This window comes from Tiliqua scincoides, chromosome 1 (assembly GCF_035046505.1).
Source record: "Tiliqua scincoides isolate rTilSci1 chromosome 1, rTilSci1.hap2, whole genome shotgun sequence".
In the NCBI taxonomy this organism is placed as follows: Eukaryota; Metazoa; Chordata; class Lepidosauria; order Squamata; family Scincidae; genus Tiliqua; species Tiliqua scincoides.
This window is the reverse complement of record NC_089821.1, coordinates 261,964,398-261,988,477: the sequence shown is the minus strand read 5'-3', so window position 1 is coordinate 261,988,477 and position 24,080 is coordinate 261,964,398. Positions and strand designations below refer to the sequence as shown.

The window sequence follows — 24,080 nt, the reverse complement described above, 5'->3', positions numbered from 1 at the left end:
GAGGGAAAAGAGCGTCTCTCCATCTACTCTGTCCATCCCCTGCATGATTCTGAATGTCTCAATCATGTTCCCCGTCAGGCGCCTCTTTTCTAGACTGAAGAGGCCCAAACGCTATAGCCTTTCCTCATAGGGAAGGTGCCCCAGCCCAGTAATCATTTTGGTTGCTCTCTTTTGCAATTTTTCCATCTCCACTATATCCTTTTTGAGATGTGGTGACCAGAACTAGACGCAATACTCCAGGTGTGGCCTTACCATCGATTTGTATAACGGCATTACAATATTAGCTGTCTTATTCTCAATGCCTTTCCTAACGATCCCAAGCATGGAATTAGCCCTCTTCACTGCCACCGCACATTGGGTCAACACTTTCATCGAGTTGTCCACAAGGACCCTGAGATCTCTCTCCTGATCTGTCTCAGACAGCCCATTAGCCTATATGTAAAGTTTTGATTCTTTGCCCCAATGTGGAAGACTTTACACTTACTTACATTGCAATGCATCTGCCATTTTGCTGCCCAGTCTCCCAGTTAGGAGAGATCCTTCTGAAGTCTCTTCTGGTCTTCACCACTCGGCAAAGTTTGGTGTCATCTGCAAACTTGGCCACCTCGCTGCTTAGCCCTGCCTCCAGGTCATTTATGAACAGGTTGAAAAATACAGGTCCCAGGACAGATCCTTGGGGCACTCCACTTTCCATCTCTCTCCACTGTGAAAATTGCCCATTGATACCCACTCTCTACTTCCTGTACCTCAACCAGTTCCTCTAATTCACTGACTGTGGAGTTTTCTCAGCAGCCTTTGGTGAGGGACTGTGTCAAAAGCTTTCTGAAAGTCCAGAAATATAATATCCACAGGTTCTCCCGCATCCACATGCCTGTTGACCTTTCCAAAGAATTCTAAAAGGTTTGTGAGGCAAGACTTACCCTTACAGAAGCCATACTGAATCTCCCTCATCAAGGCTTGTTCGTCTATGTGTTTTGAGATCCTATCTTTGATGAGGCATTCACCCGGTATGGATGTTAGGCTGACCGGCCTATAGTTTCCCGGGTCCCCCCTCTTTCCCTTTTTAAAATTGGCGTGACATTTGCTATCCTCCAATCTTCTGGCACCATGGCCGTTTTGAGGGACAAGTTGCATACCTTAGTCAAGAGATCTGCAACTTCATTCTTCAATTCCTTAATAACCCTTGGGTGGATGCCATCAGGGCCCGGTGACTTATTGATCTTTAATTTATCAATGAGGTCTGAAACATCTTCTCTTTTAACCTCTATCTGACTTAACTCCTCGGTTAGGAGGGGCCGTTCGGGCAGCGGTATCTGCCCGAGGTCTTCTGCTGTGAAGACAGATGCAAAGAACTCATTTAATTTTTCTGCCATCTCTAAGTCTCCTTTTAACTGCCCTTTCTCTCCCTCACCATCGAGAGGGCCAACCTCTTCTCTGGCAAGTTTCCTGCTTCTAACATATTTGAAGAAGCTTTTATTATTCCCCTTAATGTTGCAATGTATTCCCCTTAATGTATATAATAATAATGTAATAATAATGCAATATTATTCCCCTTAATGAATTATTTCCCTGAGAATAATGAGATGAGAAGTTCCGAACCGGATGCTCCTCGGCTCCTATTGGCTTTCCCCAAGGATCAGTTTAAAAGCTGTTCTGCCACCTTTTTAATATAATGTGCTATCAATCTGGTTCCATTCTGGTTCAAGTGAAGTCCGTCCCTCTTGTACAGGCCCCACTTGTCCCAAAACGTTCCCCAGTGCCTAACAAATCTAGCCCCTCCTCCCTACACTACCGTCTCATCCACTCATTGAGACCCCTGATCTCTGCCTGCCAAACTGGCCCTGTGTGTGGAACAGGCAGCACTTCTGAGAGCACTACCTTTTGGGTCCTGGCTTTCAGCTTCCTACCCAATAGCTTAAATTTGGCCTCCAGGACCTCCTGGCCACACTTCCGCTACCTCCTCCCCAGCACTCTATCAGCCTATCTAGATGAGAAGTGATGTCCGCAACCTTTGCAACAGGCAGGCAAGTCACCATGCGGGCCACACCTCCATCACAGACCCCCCCCCCCGTTCCTGGTAATTGAATCGCCCGCTACTAGAAGTCCTTGACCCACCTCCGCCAAGGAGTATCCTTCATGCAAATGGATACGGGCCCATCCCCTGAAGAGGAGGTCCCCCCAGGGGAGTGTTTCCCTCCTCCCCAGAGCAACGTCCTCTAGCCTTAAGACTTCCTACCCGGGTGTCTGGTGAGCTGCCCACTTGAGGATGGGATAAAGCCTGCATGACCCTGGAAGTCTCCTTGTGGTCCCTCTCTACCTGCCTCTGCTTTTCCAAGTCGACCACAAAGGCTTCAAGGGAGCAGACCTGCTCCTTGCAACGAGGACACACCCATGACATGTATATAGTCATATATGTGGCACTCAATGCAGAACACTGGATAGCCCCCACCCTGCTGCTGGCTGCCTGACTGCATAGCTTGTGTCTTGTGTAGCAGTCTATAGATCCTTAGAAAGCTTAAAGCTTCTTTACCAGATGCTTACTGCCTCCAGATGCTCTGTTCTTATTTTCTTATGTCCTGGAGTTCACAGGCTCCTATCCATAGGCGAAGAGCCAGGGGCCAAGAGCCCTTGGTCTCTTGCCCTTCTGCTTGTGCCTCTAGTTCTGCCTCTGTGAGGGAAATTACCTAGCCAGGGGTGGAGAAGGGAGAACAATTGGTTCACCTGGCAACAGCAACTCCCAGCAATCCTGCTACTGGCTGCTGCTCCTGTGCAGTGGCTTGTAATGGAGTCTCTTCCTCCTTCCTTCTCCTCCTTCCTTCACTTCCAGCTCATCATTAGAATGCTATGGGTGAAGGTATTTCATACCTGTGGAGTGAAACTATGAAATACACTTTGTAAAACATACGGTGTTTTTGGATCTTACGAAAGTGTAGCAATGGGCACAAGGAGACTTGAGAATCTCCTGCTTATTTGGACTAAGGAACATGGCAGCTGTTGTGAACTCAGTTTGATCTACCCTTTCTAGACCAAGTTGAGGTTTATAAGTTCAGACCTTGAACAGTTGCAACCAGTTATAACAACAATATTTTGTTTACTTATTTATTTTGAAGATTGATATACCACCTTTCCTATGTTCAAGGTGGTGTACAATGAAAAATAAAAATACAACCATAAAGACATATGAATAAAAACCATTAGAAGCAATTTAAAATTTCAAAGTTAAACAATATGGATAAAAATATGAAACTGGCAACAGCATAAAAACAATGGCCTGAAAGCAGCAACCAAGGAAAAAAGGGATCCCTCAGAGGTTCCTTCTCCCTCCTCAAAGGCCAAGCAAAATAGATAATAAGAAATACAACCCAATCAAATTCCTCTAAAGTGGGAAGGGGATTTAAAGTTTTGCATAGTGAGCAGGATAAGGGAGCTGAACTCATCCCCCATCTGTGCTTCCCTTCATCTGAACTGCTTTTATAAACTGTTTTTCTTCTGATGGGGTCATTTCTGGTCACAGAACCCCTCTGGGAAAGAAAGAACAGTTGGGGAGGGGGAAGAATTCAGCTCCTTTCCCCTTCCATCATCCCATGCTAAGCTTTGTCGTTCCTTCCTGCCCTCACTTTGAAGGGCAGCGATTTTCAACCGTTTTCATCTCATGGCACACTGCCAAAGCGCTAACGTTGTCAAGGCATACTGTCAGATTTTTTATAATTGACAATGCATACAGTGCTGCTGGTGGGAGGCTCACATCCCCCCCCATGGGCATACTAATAAATGACCCTCCCCCAAACTCCTGCGGCACACCTGCAGACTAGACACACTAGTTGAAAATCACTGTTGTAGGACTCAGGCAATCAGATCACTCTAGGCACCATCACATCTAGTTTGGCTTTAAGAGGATCATCAGCCCTGATGAATGGGGATACCTAGTGTGCATTTGTTCTTTTTTATGGCCTAACTCTAGCAGATGAATGTGTACTTTTGAATTTCTTAATTCCCTTAAAACTTTACCTGTCATTTGCTTCAGAAGGGAAATATGCTATGACTGTCTTTAAATGTATAAATTTGCATGTTTTAGCTGATCCTTTCAATTCATTCATGATTAAACAACTGTTGGCCCAGTCCTACCCCTGTGGCTTGTGGCACAGCTAGTGTTATGCTGGTGGATACTGCTTTACAGCAGTCTAAAGCAGCCTCGGCTGGTGCATGCTGCAGACCCTCTGGCAGGAAGGACAGAATGGCATTTCGTGTGCCAGTGAACAGGCAAAGATCCACTCGGCCAGGTAAGCTGGTGCAGAGGGTTGGAGGAAGGCAGAGAGGGGGTCGAACAGGGTGAGAGTGGGTGGAATGGAGCAGTGATGGACATGGATCAAGCCTGGGAGGGGGTGGGTTCAGCGGCAGCAGCGCACACCAAATCCTGACCTCCATCCCTGGTCTGATCTGCCTTCACAAATCAACTCTGACTTGCACCAGTGATCAAAATGGTACAGGTCTGAGTTGCCCCCTAGCAGCTGCTAGGGTGTTCCCCAGGGCAAGGGAACTGATGTCCCTTTATCCTGACACAATAGTTCCCAAACTGATAGGTTGCGACTCACCAGCCTGGGAAGCACTTCTCCCTGACCTCTTAAGGGGTGGGGTGGGGGGGAAGGCAGCAGCGTGATCCTGTGGATTGAAGGGGGGTTTCACTTACCTCTGCCTGTGCTGATCTCTGGGAATGGGGAGCCCCACAGATGTCTCTGTAGGGCTGCCCAAGCCTTAGAAAAGTTTTAAAAAGCGATCAGAACCCCCCCCCAGGCCATTGCAGCTGTGTAATCCTGGGGATCGTGCCGCTGCCTTCTCCCCACCCCCAGTAAAACTAAGTGGTTCCCAGTCTGAGGAACCACTGCACCAAGGAGACCTCCAGCAGCCAGAAATCCTTACAAAATATAGCGATAGCTGTGTGGGTGCTCCTAGGATTTCGATAGGATGTGTGGGATTTAGATAGGATTGAGCTGTTTATGTATCATGTAATTGTATATTGTTTGTATGCAATCCCTGTGTGGGATTTAGATAGGATTGAGCTGTATATGTATCATGTAATTGTATATTGTTTGTATACAATATACAACTGTAAACAATGCTTGATTTCCTCTTGCCATCCATTTTTTGTGTTGATTAGATTGCAGGAAGAGTCTGTGTGACATTTTAATCTATATGCACCACCTAGGAACCGTTGTGCATTTTGTAAATAGGTGCATAAGAAGACCAGAGTTGCATACCTAGACCTTTTAAACAGTAGGTGTGCTAGTGTTGGTATCAGATGCCACCCGTATAACTCAAAAGTAGCATAGATTCCTAGTTAGAAATGCCTTGTGTCTCTTCTTTTTAGCTTAGTGCCATCACCCGTTACCATTTACATTCTCTGAATCCTTGTCAGCTAGAAGGAACAGAACACTTTTCATTGTATTCTAGTAACCAGGCATAGGCTATTTGCTAGAAGCCAGAAAATTCTTGTGGATGATTTCCAAGGCTTCCACTGACCAGAGCATGTCAGAAACCCAGCGGGTGATGGCAATGAGATACTGCCAGGATTATGGTGGATGCCTGCATTACTATGAAAGACCCCAATCTTTTAAACACCATGTCCATGAGTGGAACAATTGGACCCCCAAAGACACTCTGTCCTGGTGGGGCTCAACTACATTTTGAATCCCGAAGACAGAGATGACCAATTTTTGTACCTTTATAATTTTGTTGTTGCCGCTATTAAGTGGTGTGGAAGTCTAAATTCCATATGTAACTTGCATTTGGAGGAGCAAAATATCAGCACTGGTTTTTCTGGCTAATGTTAGAATTATAGGTGATTCTTTTGATAAACATTTTGCTTGCCACAGGGCGGTGTCTCATTGTTCCAAAAATGTGTACTTTGTGGCAGTGCTCCCAAAATGGCCGCCAACAGATTGCTCTGTTGACATTTTTCTTTTCAGGAAATGGTGAGTAGGTTCTACTCAGTCCTGCTTTCATTTAATTTTGTTACCCATTCTGTGGAAGATGGCTGCCATGTGAAATAAATTATTTTCATGAAAATGAGACATTAATTTTACAAATGCCCAAACAATTGTTCATGAATGTGTAGTGGTTCACACAGAAAATTTTCATGTAAGTCACCATTGTTTGGTGTTAAGGAATGTTAAGGACTTACCTGGATGGGGTTGCAAACATTTGGCTCTTAACTAAAACCAGACGTGATTCAGTTTTCCCTGGAACAGAATTTTGGGAGCCATTTAATATAATCCACTGTTTAAAAAACAAAAAAAGGCTATATAATAGATTTACAACATACAGAATTACTAGTAAAAAAACCACCAAAAACCAGTCCTGTTGAAGTATGAAAAGCCCATCCAAACATTTGAAACCGCTAACTACGTATTATTTCCTTGAAATTGCACTTTATTGCTTGAAAGCGAACTTTCCTTTTTTAATATTAAGATTTGGTTTTAAGAAAAAAAATATCCCAAATATCTACTTTTTCTACCCAGCATCAATCTTCTGCCACTTATTGTGGGTGAATTAAAAACTTCTAAAAATAGAATGATTATTATAATGGAAACTGTAATAGTAGTTATATTTTTAACATGTAGAATTGAATCCTCTTAATGTTCTTGAAAAACACATGGCAAACATCTTATGGACAATTTTGACTATGCTGCTTAAATGATCAGTATGTTTTAATCCTTTTCCCCTGTTGAAATGTAATACCCTTCAGTATTCTAATAAAGCATATTAATGATTTTTAAGTATTTATAACACAAATACTGATCTTTCTTGTGCTTAAAAAAGCCCCACAAATTTCTGCATAAGCACTTTCAAGGCAATATATTTTCCTGGAAACTTAGCACTGTAGTTCTAAAGGAGGTTGATATGTAAAAAACAGGCTACAGTGGCAGGTCCTCTGCTGGCAAATAGTACAGTATGAGCCAACTATCGAATTTCAGAGTCTGTATTGCAAAAGAATTGCACTAGAGAAACCAGGGAGTATTTAGAAATTACAATGAGGTAATGGGTTCAGGCTCCCAAGTTGGAGATCTGGGTAGAAGAATATGATTTGGGTTGCCTTCCCCCTTCCAATTGTTGAGCATTGCACAGGCCTACTGGGTGAGATGTTTTTCATTAATTAGATGTAAATGTTTGCCAAAAGAAAATCCCAGAGAAAATGCTCATTAAGCGGGTTGTTAAGCAGATTATGTGGTCAAATTGCAACATCTGGTTTACAGATTATATTTCATGTGGGTTGATATTTTCGGGGTCTTGTGCCATGGCTTATAAAAAATAGTTTCGTGCTTTGTGTATGGGAATCCCCTATGTCAATTACACTGCTCGAAGTGCCGTTGATACCAGTTAATCTTGTTCCAGAGAGTTTCCTTCTCTTCCTATGCTGCTATTTCCCTCTGTATCCTAAAGAATCTATTAAAATAAAGGTTTATGCTCCAGCCAGGCTCAACAAGAAAGCTTGTTTGTAAGCATTCATTTTGCCAAAGGCTTTAAGCATACGCTCAGGTGGAAGTATGAATACATGAGGATAGCAACCGCTTTGTGAACTTGTAGTTGAAAAGCGGTATATAAATACTGTTAATAATTAATAATAGCAATTTGCTTGAAGCTAGTAAAACTTTATGCTAAAATTGAGGTGTTCTTAAATGGCATTTTAAATTTATTGCCCCCCCCCCCCGTCCCAACTGCAAACACAAGATAGTGGGAAATTGCTTAGCAGGCTTACAGCACAATACAATGCATGTCTATTGAACAGTAAGCCCTGTTGAGATTCTCTTAGATAAGTGTGTATAGCAGTGGTTCCCAAATTTTTTTGACTGGTGGCTCCCTTGAACTACTGTGCCATTGGCTGTGGCTTCCTAATAGGGCTACAATTCTATCCATTGTATAAGGTGGCAGGTTTTTGTGAGGATTCTGTGGCTCCCCTTTCTGGTTTCCATGGCTTCCCAGGAAGCCATGGTTCACAGTTTTGGAACCAGCAGTGCACAGAATTTCAGTCTCAGTTTCAGCACATGGCCCCCTCTTAGGCAAATACCAGGACCCCAGAAGGGGCCACTGCTGCTGATGCCTGCAGTGCCCCTGATGGCCATGGTTCCCAGACCAGCCGGAATTCCAGATCCCATGAAGGCCTCTCATGTTCAGTTCTACCCTTCACAGGCATACAGGAATGCCCAGCTGTCAGGGGCATGGGCAGCGGATGCATCTGTATTGATGACATGGCTAGCAAACATAATCTCTCTCTCTGCTTTCACACATTCATCCAGTGTGTGTGAGTGTGAGAGAGAACGAGAGAGAATGCCAGGGGCTACTGAGTGTCCACAATCTAATGACGTTCACACACAAGCATCGATTACTGCAAGTAAACTTTTAATGCCCTGAATTCAGAGATATACTGCTGTGTACTGGAATCACCTTCAGTGTGAATGTCAGCATTCACTGCCATGTTTCCTAAAGTGGAGAGAAATCATCTGTTTCAGGCATTTGCTTCATCTGGGGTTTGCGTTTGTGTGTTGAATGCAAAAGTTCATCAGATTTTGAACATTCATAAAGAGTGTGCAAGAAGAGTGCTCACTGCACGCATTTCTTGATGGCAAGAACATGCATTGAAGTTTAAAACATATTTACTTTTAAGCAGCAGTGGCCTCAGTATTTATCCTTGTAGTTTAAAAACAGCCTGCATTGGATGTTGATAGGAGTGATCAATAGTTAAATTAAAATTGTTGTTTACAGGCACCTATTGCAATTTAGCTGTTACAAGCACAAACAAATGTGCAGTGCTTAGAGAAAGAGACAACTACGTCTTGAAGGCCCTTTAATTTGCTCTCCAAATCTAACCAAGTGGAAGTTGTCCATTAACATTCTCATGTCAAATCCAGTCTGCCAATTCATTGTTCAACCCAACAAAAACCAAATGAAGGCAGGGAGAAAAGGAAGTTGCTTGTGACACAGTCTATTTTTCTTCCTTTCTTTTACCGTATAATATCTTTACGTTCTGGCTCCATTTTCTGTGACCTTGCGGTAACTCTGAGGACGTTTTTCTACATGCAAAAGCATTTCACTTTTTTTTTCTTAGCAATGACATTTAAAAATAGAGATGGTCAATACGCATTACTGCTGAGATGGAGCTTTGTGTTTAATATTGATTTCTGTTCCAAGTGCCTTCCAAGCACGTTTATTTGGGTGAAAATGATCTATGAAATATGTAACCAGATTAAACAGTCTCTCTTTGAAAAGAAAAAAAAACTACATCTGCAATCACTAAGGATACTGTTGACATGGCAATGACTGCTTTTCCTAAAATAAGCAGTACAGTAAAAGGGAGCAGAAAAAACAGTTTTCTGTTTCTTTGAAGATGCCTTTTTGTTATTGGTTTCATTAATTCTGGGATTGGTTTGATGTTATCACAGCGTGTTGTTCTGAGGGGAATTGTCAATTAAAAATCAGAGCCAGGATGGTATAGTGGTTTGGGAGTGGACTTAGACCTGGAAAATCCAGGTTCAAATCCCTGCTCAGCCATGAGCTTCCTGGGTGACCTTGGACCAGTCGCTGTCTTTCAGCCTCACCTACCTCATAGGGTTGTTGTGAGGACAAAAGGAGGGGAGGAACAACCTACACCACCCTGAACTCTTTGGAGGAAGGATGATATAAAAACATGAAAAATAAATTTAAATGGTGATTGCCATTTTTTAAAACCCACAGCAACTTTCAGAATAACACTGTGCACTGACACAGTCGTGTGCATTGTAGAGAAAATCATGCCAACCAACAGCCTCCAAGGGAACCACTGTTGCCAGTAAGCCCATCTGGAATCCTCGCTAAGTTTCATGTGGAAATGTTTCTATCAGTAGTCATAGATTCTGAGTGAGGGTTTCTAGGGGGGCACTCATTTGACCTCAGCCCTAGTGGCAACTGTTTCCACATAGCAAGATCACATTCCGCTAAAGGTAAATATCTGCATACCAAAAGTATTGGTGAAAAACCAGTCCCATAGGTCAGTGGCAGACCTGCCATTCACTTGATGGGGCATATGCCCCAGGTGTGAAGCCTCACACACCTTTAGGACCCCACGGAAGCCTCTCTGAGGCTCTTGACAAGGTCGGAAGCTGCACTTCCGGTTTGCCAGAAGCACAGTTTAAAGCATTGAGAAACCTTCAGGAGGCTTCCCCAATGCGTCCTGGAGTTGCACGAGACTCTGTGTGCTCCAGGTAAGTAGGGGGGGGCGGATTTGTGCGCAGGGGGGCAGCGGCTTCCCGGGGGGGCACCATCGTGGACCATTGCTGTGGGGCATGGGGCTGGGGAGGTCTGCTATTGCCATAGTTCATTTTCAGCCACTTACTGCCTTACTTCCCAGCTGGGCAAAGATAGCATGGGAATGATCTATGAAACTGCCCCAGTTGGTGCAGTATAAAAGGAGTTAATGAAGCAGAATGGAACCTTCTTATGGAGAAGCAACTATCTGCTTCAGGTCATGTGAGGAGAACCCTATATCCATGCATGTATATAAACTTAAGCAGAAACAGATGTTCTGACATAGATGGTAGTTTTCAAAACCTGTGATAGGTCTTCTGTAGAAGGAATGAGCAGTTACTAAAGAGCACAATCTCTATTCCTGACTTCTTTCAGGTTAGTGTTTGGGTGGATTTAGAATAGTAGCTTTCTAACCTCCTTCTTTTTCGTTACTGCCATTGAATTACTCTGGATTATATCCCGAAAAATGTTGCATGAGTGAAAGGCACTTTGACTGGCTAAGGGGAAGTCAGTGGCTGGGGGCGGGGAGGGGGGGCTGCAGCCTGGAAAAGAGAATGAGAACATTCCTTTTCATGATGGAACATGTTTTGTGGTTCTCTGGCTCCAACCCATTGGTTGCAAGGTAGATTCTGATGCATGCATTATGCTCTACATGTGCAGGAATTGTATGTATGAAACACGTGTATGAATTTGAAGAGAGTGCCATTAAATAAACTATGGTTTTAAAAAATATATATGAAAGCATGTCTTTTAACCTATTCGCTCACTGATTTGTTAACAAAAAATTACAAATTAATATTACAAACAGGTCAAATAAGTCCCTGTTTGAAATATTGGAAAAATGAAAACTCAAGAGTTTTGCAATCTAGTTAAATGATGGTAAAGTGCTTTTAAATCCCATTGATTTCAGTGGGAAAGTTAAGATATTTTAAACTTGCACTTATCTAAGGCTTACAGCCGATACACACTTATATGATAGTTAAGTCTCACTGAACACAATATGACTTACTTCTGAGTAGACATGCATAGGATTGAGCTGTAATTCAGTGGAACTGAGGATCAAACAAGACTGGACCCGAAACATGCAAGTTTTTCGGGGTGTTAAGTAAATAGTGCACAGGGAGAACGAACCATTCCAAACCAGTAGCAGGGGGTAGGAGGCTTTAATTCTTCACCCCATTGCAGTTCTGATTGTTACTGTGCCCCCTCCTCAGTGTGCTGTTTTTAATGGGGGAAAGAAAACCTGAGCAGAGTTTGACCCTGAAAAGTGCTGAACTTAGCCTAGATTCTACCTGTTGCTGTTGTATGGTGGGCTTCATAAAACTACATTAGATGTGACCAAAGGCTTGAGTATGGCCTGCTGGATTTCTAACATCTTTCTTTTGATCAGCAGACTGTATATTTTTTATTAATTTATGAATATGCTGGTGCATGGCTAAAATATTAGGAACCTAGTATGACATGTTGCAGCTACCCAATATGATTCCATCTCTGGTAAAAGAAATCCCAGTTTATGAACATAAAGAGGTTTGTAGGCCTCCTCTAGAAAGAATGTATTATTTAGACATTTGGGTCAGGAAGGTGTTATCTCGTAGGAGTCTGTCACGTTACATCTGCTATGTCAGTCAAACCTCCAACAGCTGTTGCCTGTCACTACCATTCTGGTGCAGCACTGTCCATCTATCCATGCTAAGATTTCGCAGTTACCTCTCAGTGCCTGCCTGCCTACCAATATTCAGGACAATTGGGAACAGAGGAAACATTAGATTGGTTAGCATGCCCATTATTCCCCTCCTCCCCCCCGGCTCCATCGCCCATACTGCTGCAGTCTGGTGCCGTCTTATATTATCCTACTTTTTAAAAATGGTGTCCTGCTTTTCTTTTGCAAAGAATCTAAAGAAGCTAACAATATTTTTAAAAAGGCAATTAAGCAGAACAAACATTAAATTATTCTGCCAACAACTATTGCAATGGCACCCAGTGCCAAAAAAGAAATTCCTCTCATTCATTGTAGTGCTAAGGAAAAAAATTCTAGTCAGCAATTGGCCTTGCAAAAGAGCCACATCTTTACCAGGCAGCCAAACGCATATAATGGTAGAACCAGGCAGGCTTCCCTAGAGTTTGATATTCCACAACATTACCAGCACAAGTGAAATTGCCTAATGAATAGGCAATTTCACTTGTGCCATTAATGTGTTTCTTAAACTGTGGATCAGGTCCTACTAGGTGGGTCGCGAGCCAATTTTAGGTGGGTCCCCATTTATTTCAATATTTTATTTTTAATCTATTAGACTTGATACTGCCATGGTCTGTGACTGCATTTGGAGAAATGTTACAGATCTGTATTTTGAACAGGCTACTATGTATATGCTTTTAACAATGATAGTCAATGGGGCTTACTCCTAGGTAAGTGTGGGTAGGATTATAGCCTAGGATTGTTAAAAATTTTGCTGCTTGATGATGTCACTTCTGGTCATGACATCACTTCCAGTGGGTCTTTACAGATTCTCGTTGTAAAACGTGGATCCTGGTGCTAAAAGTGTGAGAACCACTGGCCTAATTTCATATTGAGGATGGGTGAGGGGGGAATATTCCTGCAATAAAAGTACCAAAGTTTGTACTTTAAAGTAGCTAAGACTGCAATGCTATCCACACTTACTTGGGAGTAAGCCTCATTGACTATAATGGGACTTTTCTGAGTAGACATGCATAGGATTGGGCTCACATTGTCCAGGCTGTTCAGGGCTTTCATGTCAAAAGCCTTAACCCTGAATTAAACTCAAAAATGAACAACCAATACAAATCAGTACCAAAGTGATATGTTCCATCTTAAGACTTGATTTCCTACAGGGGTATACTATGTATTGCAGCAACTGTTACCCTGCACATGTCCGATCTCATCTGACCTCGGAAGCTAAGCAGTGTCCGGCCTGGTTAGTACTTGGATGGGATACCGCTTGGGAATACGGGGTGCTGTAGGCTTATACCATAGTCTTTCAAGACTGAAGGTTGCCAACCATACTATGTGTTATTTTGTATATATCATGGACTGCAACAGGAAGGGAAAATGAAAATATAGCCATGTAGCATAATCCTAGCATGTCTACTCTGAAGTAAAATTGGATTCAGTAGAACTTAATCCCAGGTAAGTGTGCATAGGATTGCAGCCTTATTCTTACAGCCTAATGGCCATTTGGAGTCTACTCAACTTTAGATATGGATCTTATTCATTAATGTCCTATGTGCACACTTGCCTGGGAGCAAGTCCCATTGAATATTGCGACTTAATTCTGAGTCCGTGTGCATAGGGATGCTTGCACTGTAAGTCAGAAAAAATTTAAGATCAATTGGATAAGGAACAGTTGGCTATAATGCACCATCATGAGTAGTTTGGCCATTAAAAACAGGTAGGCTGTCTTTCCAAGTCCATTATCTTGATGTAGATTTGGACTTTGATATCCTTTAACCCTGAAGGCTGAGGAATTAATTTTGTTCTAACTTGACAACCAGCATTAAAATGATTTCAACAAAAACTTGTTTACTTTTATCTAAAAGGTAAAACTACAAAACTTATATATGGAATGGCAGATTGAGACAACATATTTAAACGTCTGGCCTATATACTTCAAGCTTGAAACGTTGTGGACTTGTTATCAAGATGTTGTGTCTAATATATAGGATTCTTCCTTCACTTCCCTCCCTTTTTACATATAAGGTTTTTGATGATCATTGGAGGAAGTCTCAACAATATAGGAAAATCAGAAATGCAACAAAAAGTAAATGCAGTAATTGAAAGGGAAGGAATAGACGGAACAGCAAAACAACTGAATACAACAGGACACACGCTACAGATCATCATAGATGGACTGACTCAGCCTGAAGGCTTTGACATCCGGAAAGGTAAGACTTTCAAAGGCATTAGTTCTGTTATCTCCCATTGGCTGTTTTTGTCTGTCTATTTTTGTTTAGTTTTTAATTAAGTTGGTGTCATCTGTGGATGGATAGGTCACCTTCCCTTAAGTTGTCTGGGGGAAGAAAGTATTGGATTACTCTTTGGATTGGACAGCATGTGTTAGTTTTGCAATTAAGAAAGTTGAATTTGGCCTCTAAATCATGGACCTTTAAAGACATATAGACTAGCTGCTGGTGATAAATTAGAACACTTTTGACATGTTTCCACACTAGTTGAGTTTGTGATTCCCCTATCAGCTTCAGAACTCTGTTGGTCCAACATTCTTTGAAGATGGTGTGTAAATCTTTTTTATTTTTCTGCAAGAATTGAACTGAATAGCTAGTGATTGAGTTTGGTGGAACATAGATCTCATGTTCTTTTTTTGTGCAAATCTCGGTTGCATGTTTCCTGGGCATTCGAAGAATTGGAACACGTCCTTGACACTTAAACCTTTGCCACAGAATAAAACTTGTGGCACCTTAGAAGACAGGAAATGATGTGTCACCAGCTGCCTTTAAAGCACACTCAAAGAACTTTCAGAGGACTGAATACAGTTGACAATAGGATGCAATGACCCAAGTCACATCCATTCTGTCATTTCTTCAAAATTGGCAGCCTTTGAGATGCCTCAGGATAATATTATCCAAAATTGTTTTGTACTACAGTATTAGTAGTACAGTTGCACATAGTACATAAGACACTGCCACTTCTACCAGATTACTCAGGAACTTCCCGCAAAGCTGTGTCCCACACTTCTGGTTAAATACAACTGGGTGGAAGTTAAGGAAAGGAATAAAATCAGATCCACAAAGATATATATTGAACAAACACAGAGAAAATTTATCTAAAACCACTCTCAAAAAAATCTGTGCCTCAAAATTCAACAACGGAAACCCAGATAGAACGTATTATCTAAAAGAGTTCCACTGAAGGCCTTATACTGGGATACTCATTACATATATTCAGACACTATTATACAGCACACCTGAGAAACCGTCATTTTAACAGATGCAAAGTAGGTAGAACCTACATCAGGTTAGGTTTGAAAAACGCTCAATTATCTGCTGAGTGGAATATAAGAAAGTAAATTATTTTGGGACTGCCAGCTTCAGTGAAAATATAGTTTGTGGTTTGGAACCCAAGTTTTAATTATGTAACAGAATGCACAGAACTGGTAGGGTCCTTTCAGTGCAAATCTTTAACAGCTGATCATATATGGGGAGCAGATTAGAGGCACAAACCAAGTTGGACACGCAGGAAGAACAAAAAGTGCAGTTTGTAAAACATAAGAGTAGCTTTTGAATTGCTGCCCAAGCTCATCTCTGCTATAATCATTAAAAGCTATTTGCTTAGGGCTGTTTTTGAGTTTTGCTTACTGGAAAGTCTGCACTGTGTAGTGTAATATCGAAAGAAGCTTAACTGTTTGGGTGTTGAGTCATTGGGGGCATTCCTTTACTGGAAACATTGATGTCATCCAGTCTATGGCTACTGCTGCCGTAGACTGGATGACATCTTGATTCCCGTCCCCCCAATCTTTCCAAAAACATTGGCACTATTCCCACTGATTTCAGGTGATGCCACCACCTTGTATTTAAAAGCTAATGTACAGGAGCCAACTTTGGATCCCGAGACTTACAACATGAATATTTTTCGCTAACATGTTTCTCTACTAGACTCACAGTAATTATTTATCAGGTAAGGAAAAGTAGTCTAAAAGGTTGGCCTGTATTTGGTGCAATCAGAGCCAAATGATACGTGTGAATCGGTGGCCCAATGCAGAGTTCCTGGGATTATACCATTTCAGACTGCAAAAGGAGGCAATCGCATATTCAAATGTGCCCCACATTTTTTAAAGAATGCCCTGTGTGTGGAAAGGTATCTCATCAAGGTTAGGAAGTTAGGTTTGCCTTGACATGTTTGTTTTCCATGAGTATGGAGTTTTGAAATACACAGTCATGCACTTGGAAGTTCAGTAATGGTATACCACTTGTCTGAAACTCTGAGAAGCCTCTGCTAGTCAGTGTCAACACTACTGATGTAGATGGATGGTCAACCCAGGACAAGGCAGCTTCACATGTTTCCATTTTCTGCATCTCCAACCAGCTTTGCATTTTCCACAGAGCACTGCTCCATGTGCTGCTACTCATATCAACCATATCACACCAATGATACCTTTAACCTGCTTTTTGGAGACCATGCCATGTGGTCTTGGGATGGTCTACCCAAGACTACCCAAAGACCAGCCCTCATTCTGCTAAGTGGTAAAACTTTTAAAAAAATATGTTTTAAAATAAATACATTTTAATTTATTTAAATAAATTTTATGTAAATAAATAAAATAAAATAAATTTTGAAATACATACTTAAGATAACTGAGGCTGGATAGTCTCCCAGATATGGCTTAATATATTTAACATTGCAATCCTGTAAATGTTCTTGGAAAAAGACAGGTGCATAGATGATTCAAGTCTCTTGATTTGCAAACTCATCAAGAGATGGTCGTTGCTTTAGGAAATCGTCTGTTTTGGACAAGTAAAGATTCTGTAACGATGGTGACAGCCAACTCACTCCAGCTCTGAACTGAGAGGAAATGAATAGCCGTGTGTTTCATTTGTTTATAATGTCACCAGAGTACTTGAGGTGAATTGCCTGTTTCTTTAACCCACAAACGCTGAAATATAATTATGATTATACAGCTGTATTGTAAACCACCTATAAATAGGCATGTGTATGTGCACACGCAGACTTCTTGAACAAATGCGGACTGTATTTCTAGTATGCCTGGATAACCAACAGACAACCCCTCTTTAAAAAAAACAAAAAACTTCAGCGCCAGGTTTTCTGTGCTTAATTTCATGTATAACACAAACTGCTTTGAGCAGCAAATCCAGAAGCTAGCAAAATAACAATCCTCTGCTACAGCAGTTTTTAAATGTTCTCCCTTTTCACATTGACCTGCACATCTGCTATAGAAGCCTGTCTATCGTAGAGGATTCTAGAGGAATCATTAAGGGGAATAATACATTAAGGGGAATAATATTGCATTATTATTACATTATTATTATATACATTATATACATTAAGGGGAATACATTGCAACATTAAGGGAAATAATAAAAGCTTCTTCAAATATGCTAGAAGCAGGAAACCCGCCAGAGAAGCAGTTGGCCCGCTGGATGGTGAGGGAGGGAAAGGGGAGATAAAAGGAAACTTCGAGATGGCAGAGAAATTAAATGAGTTCTTTGCATCTGTCTTCACGGCAGAAGACCTCGGGCAGATACCGCTGCCCAAATAGCCCCTTCTGACCAAGAAATTAAGTCAAATAGAGGATAAAAGAGATGTTTCAGACCTAATTGATAAATTAAACATCAATAAGTCATCAGGCCCTAATGGCATCCACCCAAGAGTAATTAAGGAATTGAAGAATGAAGTTGCTGATCTCTTGACTAAAATATGCAACTTGTCCCTCAAAACGGCCACGGTGCCAGAGGATTAGAGGATAGCAAATGTCACACCGATTTTTTAAAAAGGAAGGAGGAGGGACCCGCGAAACTATAGGCCTGTCAGCCTAACATCTATACCGGGTAAGATGGTGGAATGCCTCATCAAAGATAGAATCTCAAAACACATAGACGAACAAGCCTTGCTGAGGGAGAATCAGCATGGCTTCTGTAAGGGTAAGTCTTGCCTCACGAACTTTTTAGAATTCTTTGAAAAGATCAACAGGCATGTGGATGCGGGAGAACCTGCGGACATTATATATCTGGACTTTCAGAAGTCCAGATAGTTCAGAAGTCCAGAAGTCCAGAAGTTCGACACGGTCCCTCACCAAAGGCTACTGAAAAAACTCCACAGGGAATTAGAGGGGAGGTCCCCTCCTGGATTAAGACCTGGTTGAAGACCAGGAAACAGAGAGTGGGTGTCAATGGGCAATTTTCACAATGGAGAGAGGTGAAAAGCGGTGTGCCCCAAGGATCTGTCCTGGGACCGGTGCTTTTCAACCTCTTCATAAATGACCTGGAGACAGGGTTGAGCAGTGAGGTGGCTAAGTTTGCAGACGACACCAAACTTCTCCGAGTGGTGAAGACCAGAAGTGATTGTGAGGAGCTCCAGAAGGATCTCTCCAAACTGGCAGAATGGGCAGCAAAATGGCAGATGCATTTCAATGTAAGTAAGTTTCCAGCAAGGCACATTATGGCAAAAAATCAAAACTTCACATATAGGCTAATGGGTTCTGAGCTGTCTGTGACAGATCAGGAGAGAGATCTTGGGGTGGTGGTGGACAGGTCGATGAAAGTGTCAACCCAATGCGCGGCGGCAGTGAAGAAGGCCAATTCTATGCTTAGGATCATTAGAAAAGTATTGAGAGCAAAGCAGCTAATATAATGCCGTTGTACAAATCGATGGTAAGGCCACACCTGGAGTATTGTGTCCAGTTCTGGTTGTCACATCTCATAAAGGACATAGTGAAAATGGAAAAACACTAAAATTGAGTGTTGGGAGAGTTAGAACAGACAAAAGAAAATATTTCTTTACTCAGCGTCTGGTTGGTCTGTGGTACTCCTTGCCATAGGTTGTGGTGATGGCATCTGACCTAGATGCCTTTAAAAGGTGATTGGACAAATTTCTGGAGGAAAATCCATTACGGGGTTATAAGCCATGATGTGTATGTGCAACCTCCTGATTTTAGAAATGGGCTATGTCAGAATGCCAGATGCAAGGGAGGGCACCAGGATGAGGTCTCTTGTTATCTGGTGTGCTCCCTGGGGCATTTGGTGGGCTGCAGCAAGATACAGGAAGCTGGACTAGATGGACCTCTGGCCTGATCCAGTGGGGTTGTTCTTATGTTCTTAATTTATGATCTATGAATGTCAGGCAGACCAATCCTAACCGGGGCCAGAGCAGTGGGGCTGCATGGGCCCACTGTATCCAGCTCTGGAAAAGAGCAGGCTAGAGATCTCTTCAAAGTTAGGGAATAGTCATTCCCTTGTGCTGGATAAAGCCCCAGTCTGTTCAACGGGACTACTTGCATCTCCACCAGCAAAATCGCTGGTACATGTCTGAGAAGTCTCGTGTTAGGCTTTGAAGCCTGGAAGAGGGAATAGTATACAGCGTGTGCCCCCCTCCTGGGACTGATCCACCACCCTCCACTGCCCCGTTACACCCCCTCTCCTTTTCTTTACACATGAAAAACAAGCATGGATCTGCATAATGGGTGCTAAAAGTAGCAACATCCCTGACAGTCTTTGGAGATGCTAACTATATGAATTCTTTACTGTTTGTAAATTATCTATAATGCCACTTGGATAGTTCTGCTCATAGTGTCTTATGGCATGGCTTCGGGTTTTTATTTTGTCTTCTCTTCTTGCAACAGATTTTGATAAACCCGATTTTAAGAGGAGCATTGTTTGCCTTGAAGACTTGACCGTTGGAACTATTTTGACAGGAAGAGTTGAAAATGCAACCCTCTTTGGTGTTTTTGTGGATATTGGAGTTGGTAAAGCAGGACTGATTCCAATTCGGAACATAACAGAAGACAAGCTTTCGAAGGCGAAAAAGAGAAGAAGTCTTGGCTTGGGCCCAGGAGAAAAAGTAGAAGTCAGAGTGCGTGAAATTGACATTCCACGATCTAGGATAACATTGGACCTTATACGTGTTTTATGAGCAGTTGGCTGGTGCCTTACATTTTAAGGGCTACAGTTTAATCACAATGAGCAGAATGGAGATGAGTATTTAGGCCTAGTTCAGACACTTAGTAGCCTCTGCATGGTGGGGATGTGTTAGGCTGCCTACGTGCTCCCAATTAGATCAAAGTCACGTGGCCTCTCTGGTTGTATGGTAAATTATGTGGGGGGCAACTGGCTGCTGCCATTTCTGCAATTGTACCATCACTCTTCCAGGATGTTCACAATAGCACAAATTCTGGTGGCTGCATATATGACACTCATGTGGCAGCACTAGTCTGTGGCGTACCTGGGGGGGTTAAAGGAGGGGCATTGGGAACAAATACCCTGAGCACCAGGCTTGGCGGGCGATGCCATGCCACCATTCTCCCCTGCCCGTGGAGCTGTCCCCCACAGCACTTAGTTGGCTGATGCGTTGATTTGAGAGGCTTTCCCCCAGAAGTGTTCTGAAGATAGGGAAAGCCATGCCCTGCCTCCCTGACCCTCAGAATGCCTTCTAAGATCATAAAAACGTCACTTTCTGTTTCCTTTGTGAAACCAGAAGTGATGTTTTTTGGCCCTCCGGGGGCTTTACAAGGCTTTCGGAAGGTTGGGAAGGTCACACGTGGCCTGGATTTCCACTGGCACTAGTTCATACAACTAGCTCTCCCACATGATTCTGACACAGAGGTGACCCTGCACACTCTCACAGTTCACATAGGAGGCCAAAAAGTGTTTGAACTAGGCCTTCGTCTCTCCAATGGGGAAAAATTCAGCAATTCAGAACTGGTAAATCGTATTTTAATTTTCTTAAAGTCTTCCAGATTGTCTGCATTTTAGTGGGTTTCCTTTATTTTCCTTTCTCATTCTTCTTTATCTGTGAGATACAAGGAGACAGGCAAAAGCGCCATGCCTGTAAAATGAAATAGAGACTAGGCACATAGAACATACGTTGTCCACTGTTGTACCTGTGACAATTCTGGCATTATGGAGGCTCATGTCTTTGGCCTTAAGTGTGATCTCCCTTAGGCTTAGGTCTCATGGAAGTGGCAAGGCTGTGATTGAGTTACAGTGCTTCAGACTTTTAGCATTCACCTGACTGAATGCTTCTCCATTTAAAATAGTCCCTGAACTTTAAGAAAAAAAACAGACATTGGGGAGGCTTCTGATGCACTCATCATTGGAGGAATTTCTTTTTCTGTGAAGGAGCATCCTGTCACCTTCTCTACTTACCTCAGATACAGGTTTACCACATCAATGAGAACTAGGCCAGGGGTTAGCGAAGTAACCAGAAATTTGTATTAGTGACTCTAACTACTTTTTGTCTTGCCTTTTTATTTCTTATCATCTCTTGTTACTATTTGTTGACTACAAAAAATTTTAAACTTCAGACAGGAATGACCAATGGATCTATTTCCATGATATTTCTTTAAAATGTTTTCTTGAACTGGGAAAAAAAGTCACTGACAGTGAGGGTTATCTAAGACCAAAATACATGGATAAATCGTACTGTTTTGACCTTAAAAAATTGTTAATACTATAATTGGTGTAGATTTTTTTCTCCTCTGTTTTAATTTACAGGACACTTTTTTTTTCCTTTTAGTTATCCTGGCAATGCACAGGCAACAGGTACAGTCATTAAAAGGAGAAATTTTGCCAAGTTCATTTAAGATTGCTCTTGTTAACTAAAAAAAGAAAAGAAAAGTTGATAAACTTTATTCTGTATCTGAGTATATTTTTTTTTTAGTGTACCCACTCTGACTGTAATATGGACTCTTCAGTGTACCAATTCTGATTTCAGTGGACAGCCGGTGTGGTATAGTGGTTAGAATCACCTACTCTCAGCCGAACCCTATCCCACAGGGTTGTTATCAGCATGAAATGATGGGGGCAGGAAAAGAACCATGTGTGCCACTCTAACACACGTTGGGGGAACAGTGGGAAAAATATAAAAGAAGACGCTGTGTTCAAACTCTTTTAGCAACTAGTTTGCTAGAAGCTTGCTTAACGAAGCTTGCCTGTGAAAGGCAATTGGAGAGGACTACAAGTCTCCAAGGCTCCAAAGTGTCTTTCCAGCATGTCCTATAGTTAGAATCACTACTTGGTCCATGGTCCCTCTTTATATACACCCTCTAGGGCTAGGGCTTAGTTTGACCTGTGGTTTCTCTTGGCGGTACAACACATAGCACAGTCCTAAGCATATTTACTCTAAACACAATAGGACTTGCTTCTGTAGGGCTTGCTCTCAGAAAAGTATATTGGATTACAACCTTTGGGCTCAGTCCTATTCACCACTCTCACGCCCCCCCCCCATGCAGCTGTGCCAAAACGGAGTGCCTTTTGCGACTGTCAAAAAGCAGTTAATGCTGGCAGAATGCTAGTTCTGCCAGCAGAGAAGCCCGCTAGGATTGGGCTATGCATCAATTAATCCATTACATTTTTAAAACAGTCTATTTAAAATGTGCTCCTAATCCATCAGGTAGTACATTTTAAACAAAACAGTTAATTGTTTATTTTTATTAAAGGCTCATTAGGTCTTTTCATTTCTTCATTAAAGACGTATGTGTAAAAACACCTGTGTGTAGGTGCACACCAAAGTGTTTCGAACTGTTGTTTTCCATGCATGTCATTCTTCCCTCATTCCAACCATGAGTAGAAGGCATCATCATTCCTCTGATTCTCTTATATGAGAGGTACTGCTTTTTCAAGATTAAGACTGCCGCAACATGTATGCACATCATCAAAATAAAAGTCAGTTTTTTCCCTTTGCAAAATGGTTATTTATTCAAATGCATACTTATGCAAATTTAGTCAGCTAATTAATCAAAATTTATACAATTGATACATACAAAATTCATACAATAATTTTTTTAATTAACCTTAAAGCCCAATGCTAAGGGCTCAAACGCCAGTGGTAGACTCGGACTACTGGAGAGTCAGCGTTGGATCTCAGCACCAGGAGCACACTGGCGAAGAGCAGCTGGGCTAAGCAACACTGCCAGGTGGTGGTGCAGCTTTTTGGGATGGGGGGAGGTGGTCCTGGGTGGGAGGAGGGCAGAACAGGGGGAGGGACTGGCCCAGGAGGGGGTGGGACCAGCGGAGCCCTCCAGATCCTATGTTCAACCACCTTGATTTGAAGAGCCTGACGCAGGCCTTCTCAAGTCTGCACCAGACTCGAGTAGCCCCATTGTGGAGCCTGGGGCTTTCCTTTGAGAAAGGACGCACAAGTCCCCTTCCCCTGAGGTGACCTCCAGCAGCCTCCCTGGCCCCACTGGATAGCCATTTTGGCACTGCTGTAACCGACAGCACCAGGACTGGGCTACCCACATCACTTTATGCTTGGTAGCAATCCAGGGTAGAGGCTAACTGTGGTTAAACACATCTGCACTGTTCTCTCTGATACACTCATCCTGCTTTATTAGATGAGAATGCAAAGTACTCATTAAACCACTCATACTTGTAGACTCATTCAATCCTTCATCTCTCCCCACAACGTGTGGCTCAAATAAGGTGCTGTTAGTTGGATTTAAGTTGCACAGTGCCTGTTTTAAACAGCTTTGTCTGGTGGAAATGAACTTTCTAAATGAACTGGGATGACTGCCAAAACTATCTATTCCACAGGAAGAGAGGTATAAATTATTTCTTACTCCTTCTACATACATTTTGGGATTGGCCTTTTAGATTAAGGTTGTGGTCATGATTAGCAGGAGGGTGTGAAAAACCGACTGCCAGAGCAGCTGAGTAATAAGAGAACTGGCTTTGCTAATCCCTCACCCTTTCATGGCTAATGGAAAACTGCACCTGAAAATACAGGATTTACTTCATAAGAGGGCAGGTGAGTTCCTTGTAATTTATACTGTGCAATAAAACATTTCTATAAACACTACCAAGAAATTGTGTTTGGAGCATTACCCAGATGATTAACCTCTCATCTAAAAATCCCTAATTTGATATGTTTGTTCCATAATGGATGCAAAATATTAGCAGCCATTTCTTTCAAAGTAAGAATTTGTTTGCACTCTGACATATGAGCTATGTATGTCATAAAGAATATTTATATACCACTTTTCAACCAAAAAGTAGTTCATAAAGTGGTTTAAATAAATAAATAAAATAGATTTAACTCCTCTTGTCCCTGCACTGTAGAAGATGCTATTAAAACTGAGTCAATCTTGCAGCACCCAAAAGTC

General features: G+C 42.1%; 1 protein-coding gene across 2 annotated transcripts in view; it reads left to right on the top strand.

Annotated features, from left to right (window-relative positions):
• The window catches only part of SRBD1 (S1 RNA binding domain 1), a 193,008-nt gene extending 170,344 nt beyond the window's left edge, over positions 1–22,664 (top strand). Inside the window, exons 20-21 of one of the 2 annotated variants that reach the window (XM_066611811.1) lie at positions 13,991–14,175; positions 19,602–22,664. In XM_066611811.1, the coding sequence (XP_066467908.1) occupies positions 13,991–14,175; positions 19,602–19,891 (475 nt within the window). In that variant the 3' untranslated portion in view covers positions 19,892–22,664. Of the gene's footprint in view, positions 1–4,075; positions 4,119–13,990; positions 14,176–19,601 lie in introns of those variants that run through there. The other variant, XM_066611813.1, reaches the window with a different exon arrangement.
• Positions 22,665–24,080: the final 1,416 nt, after the last annotated feature.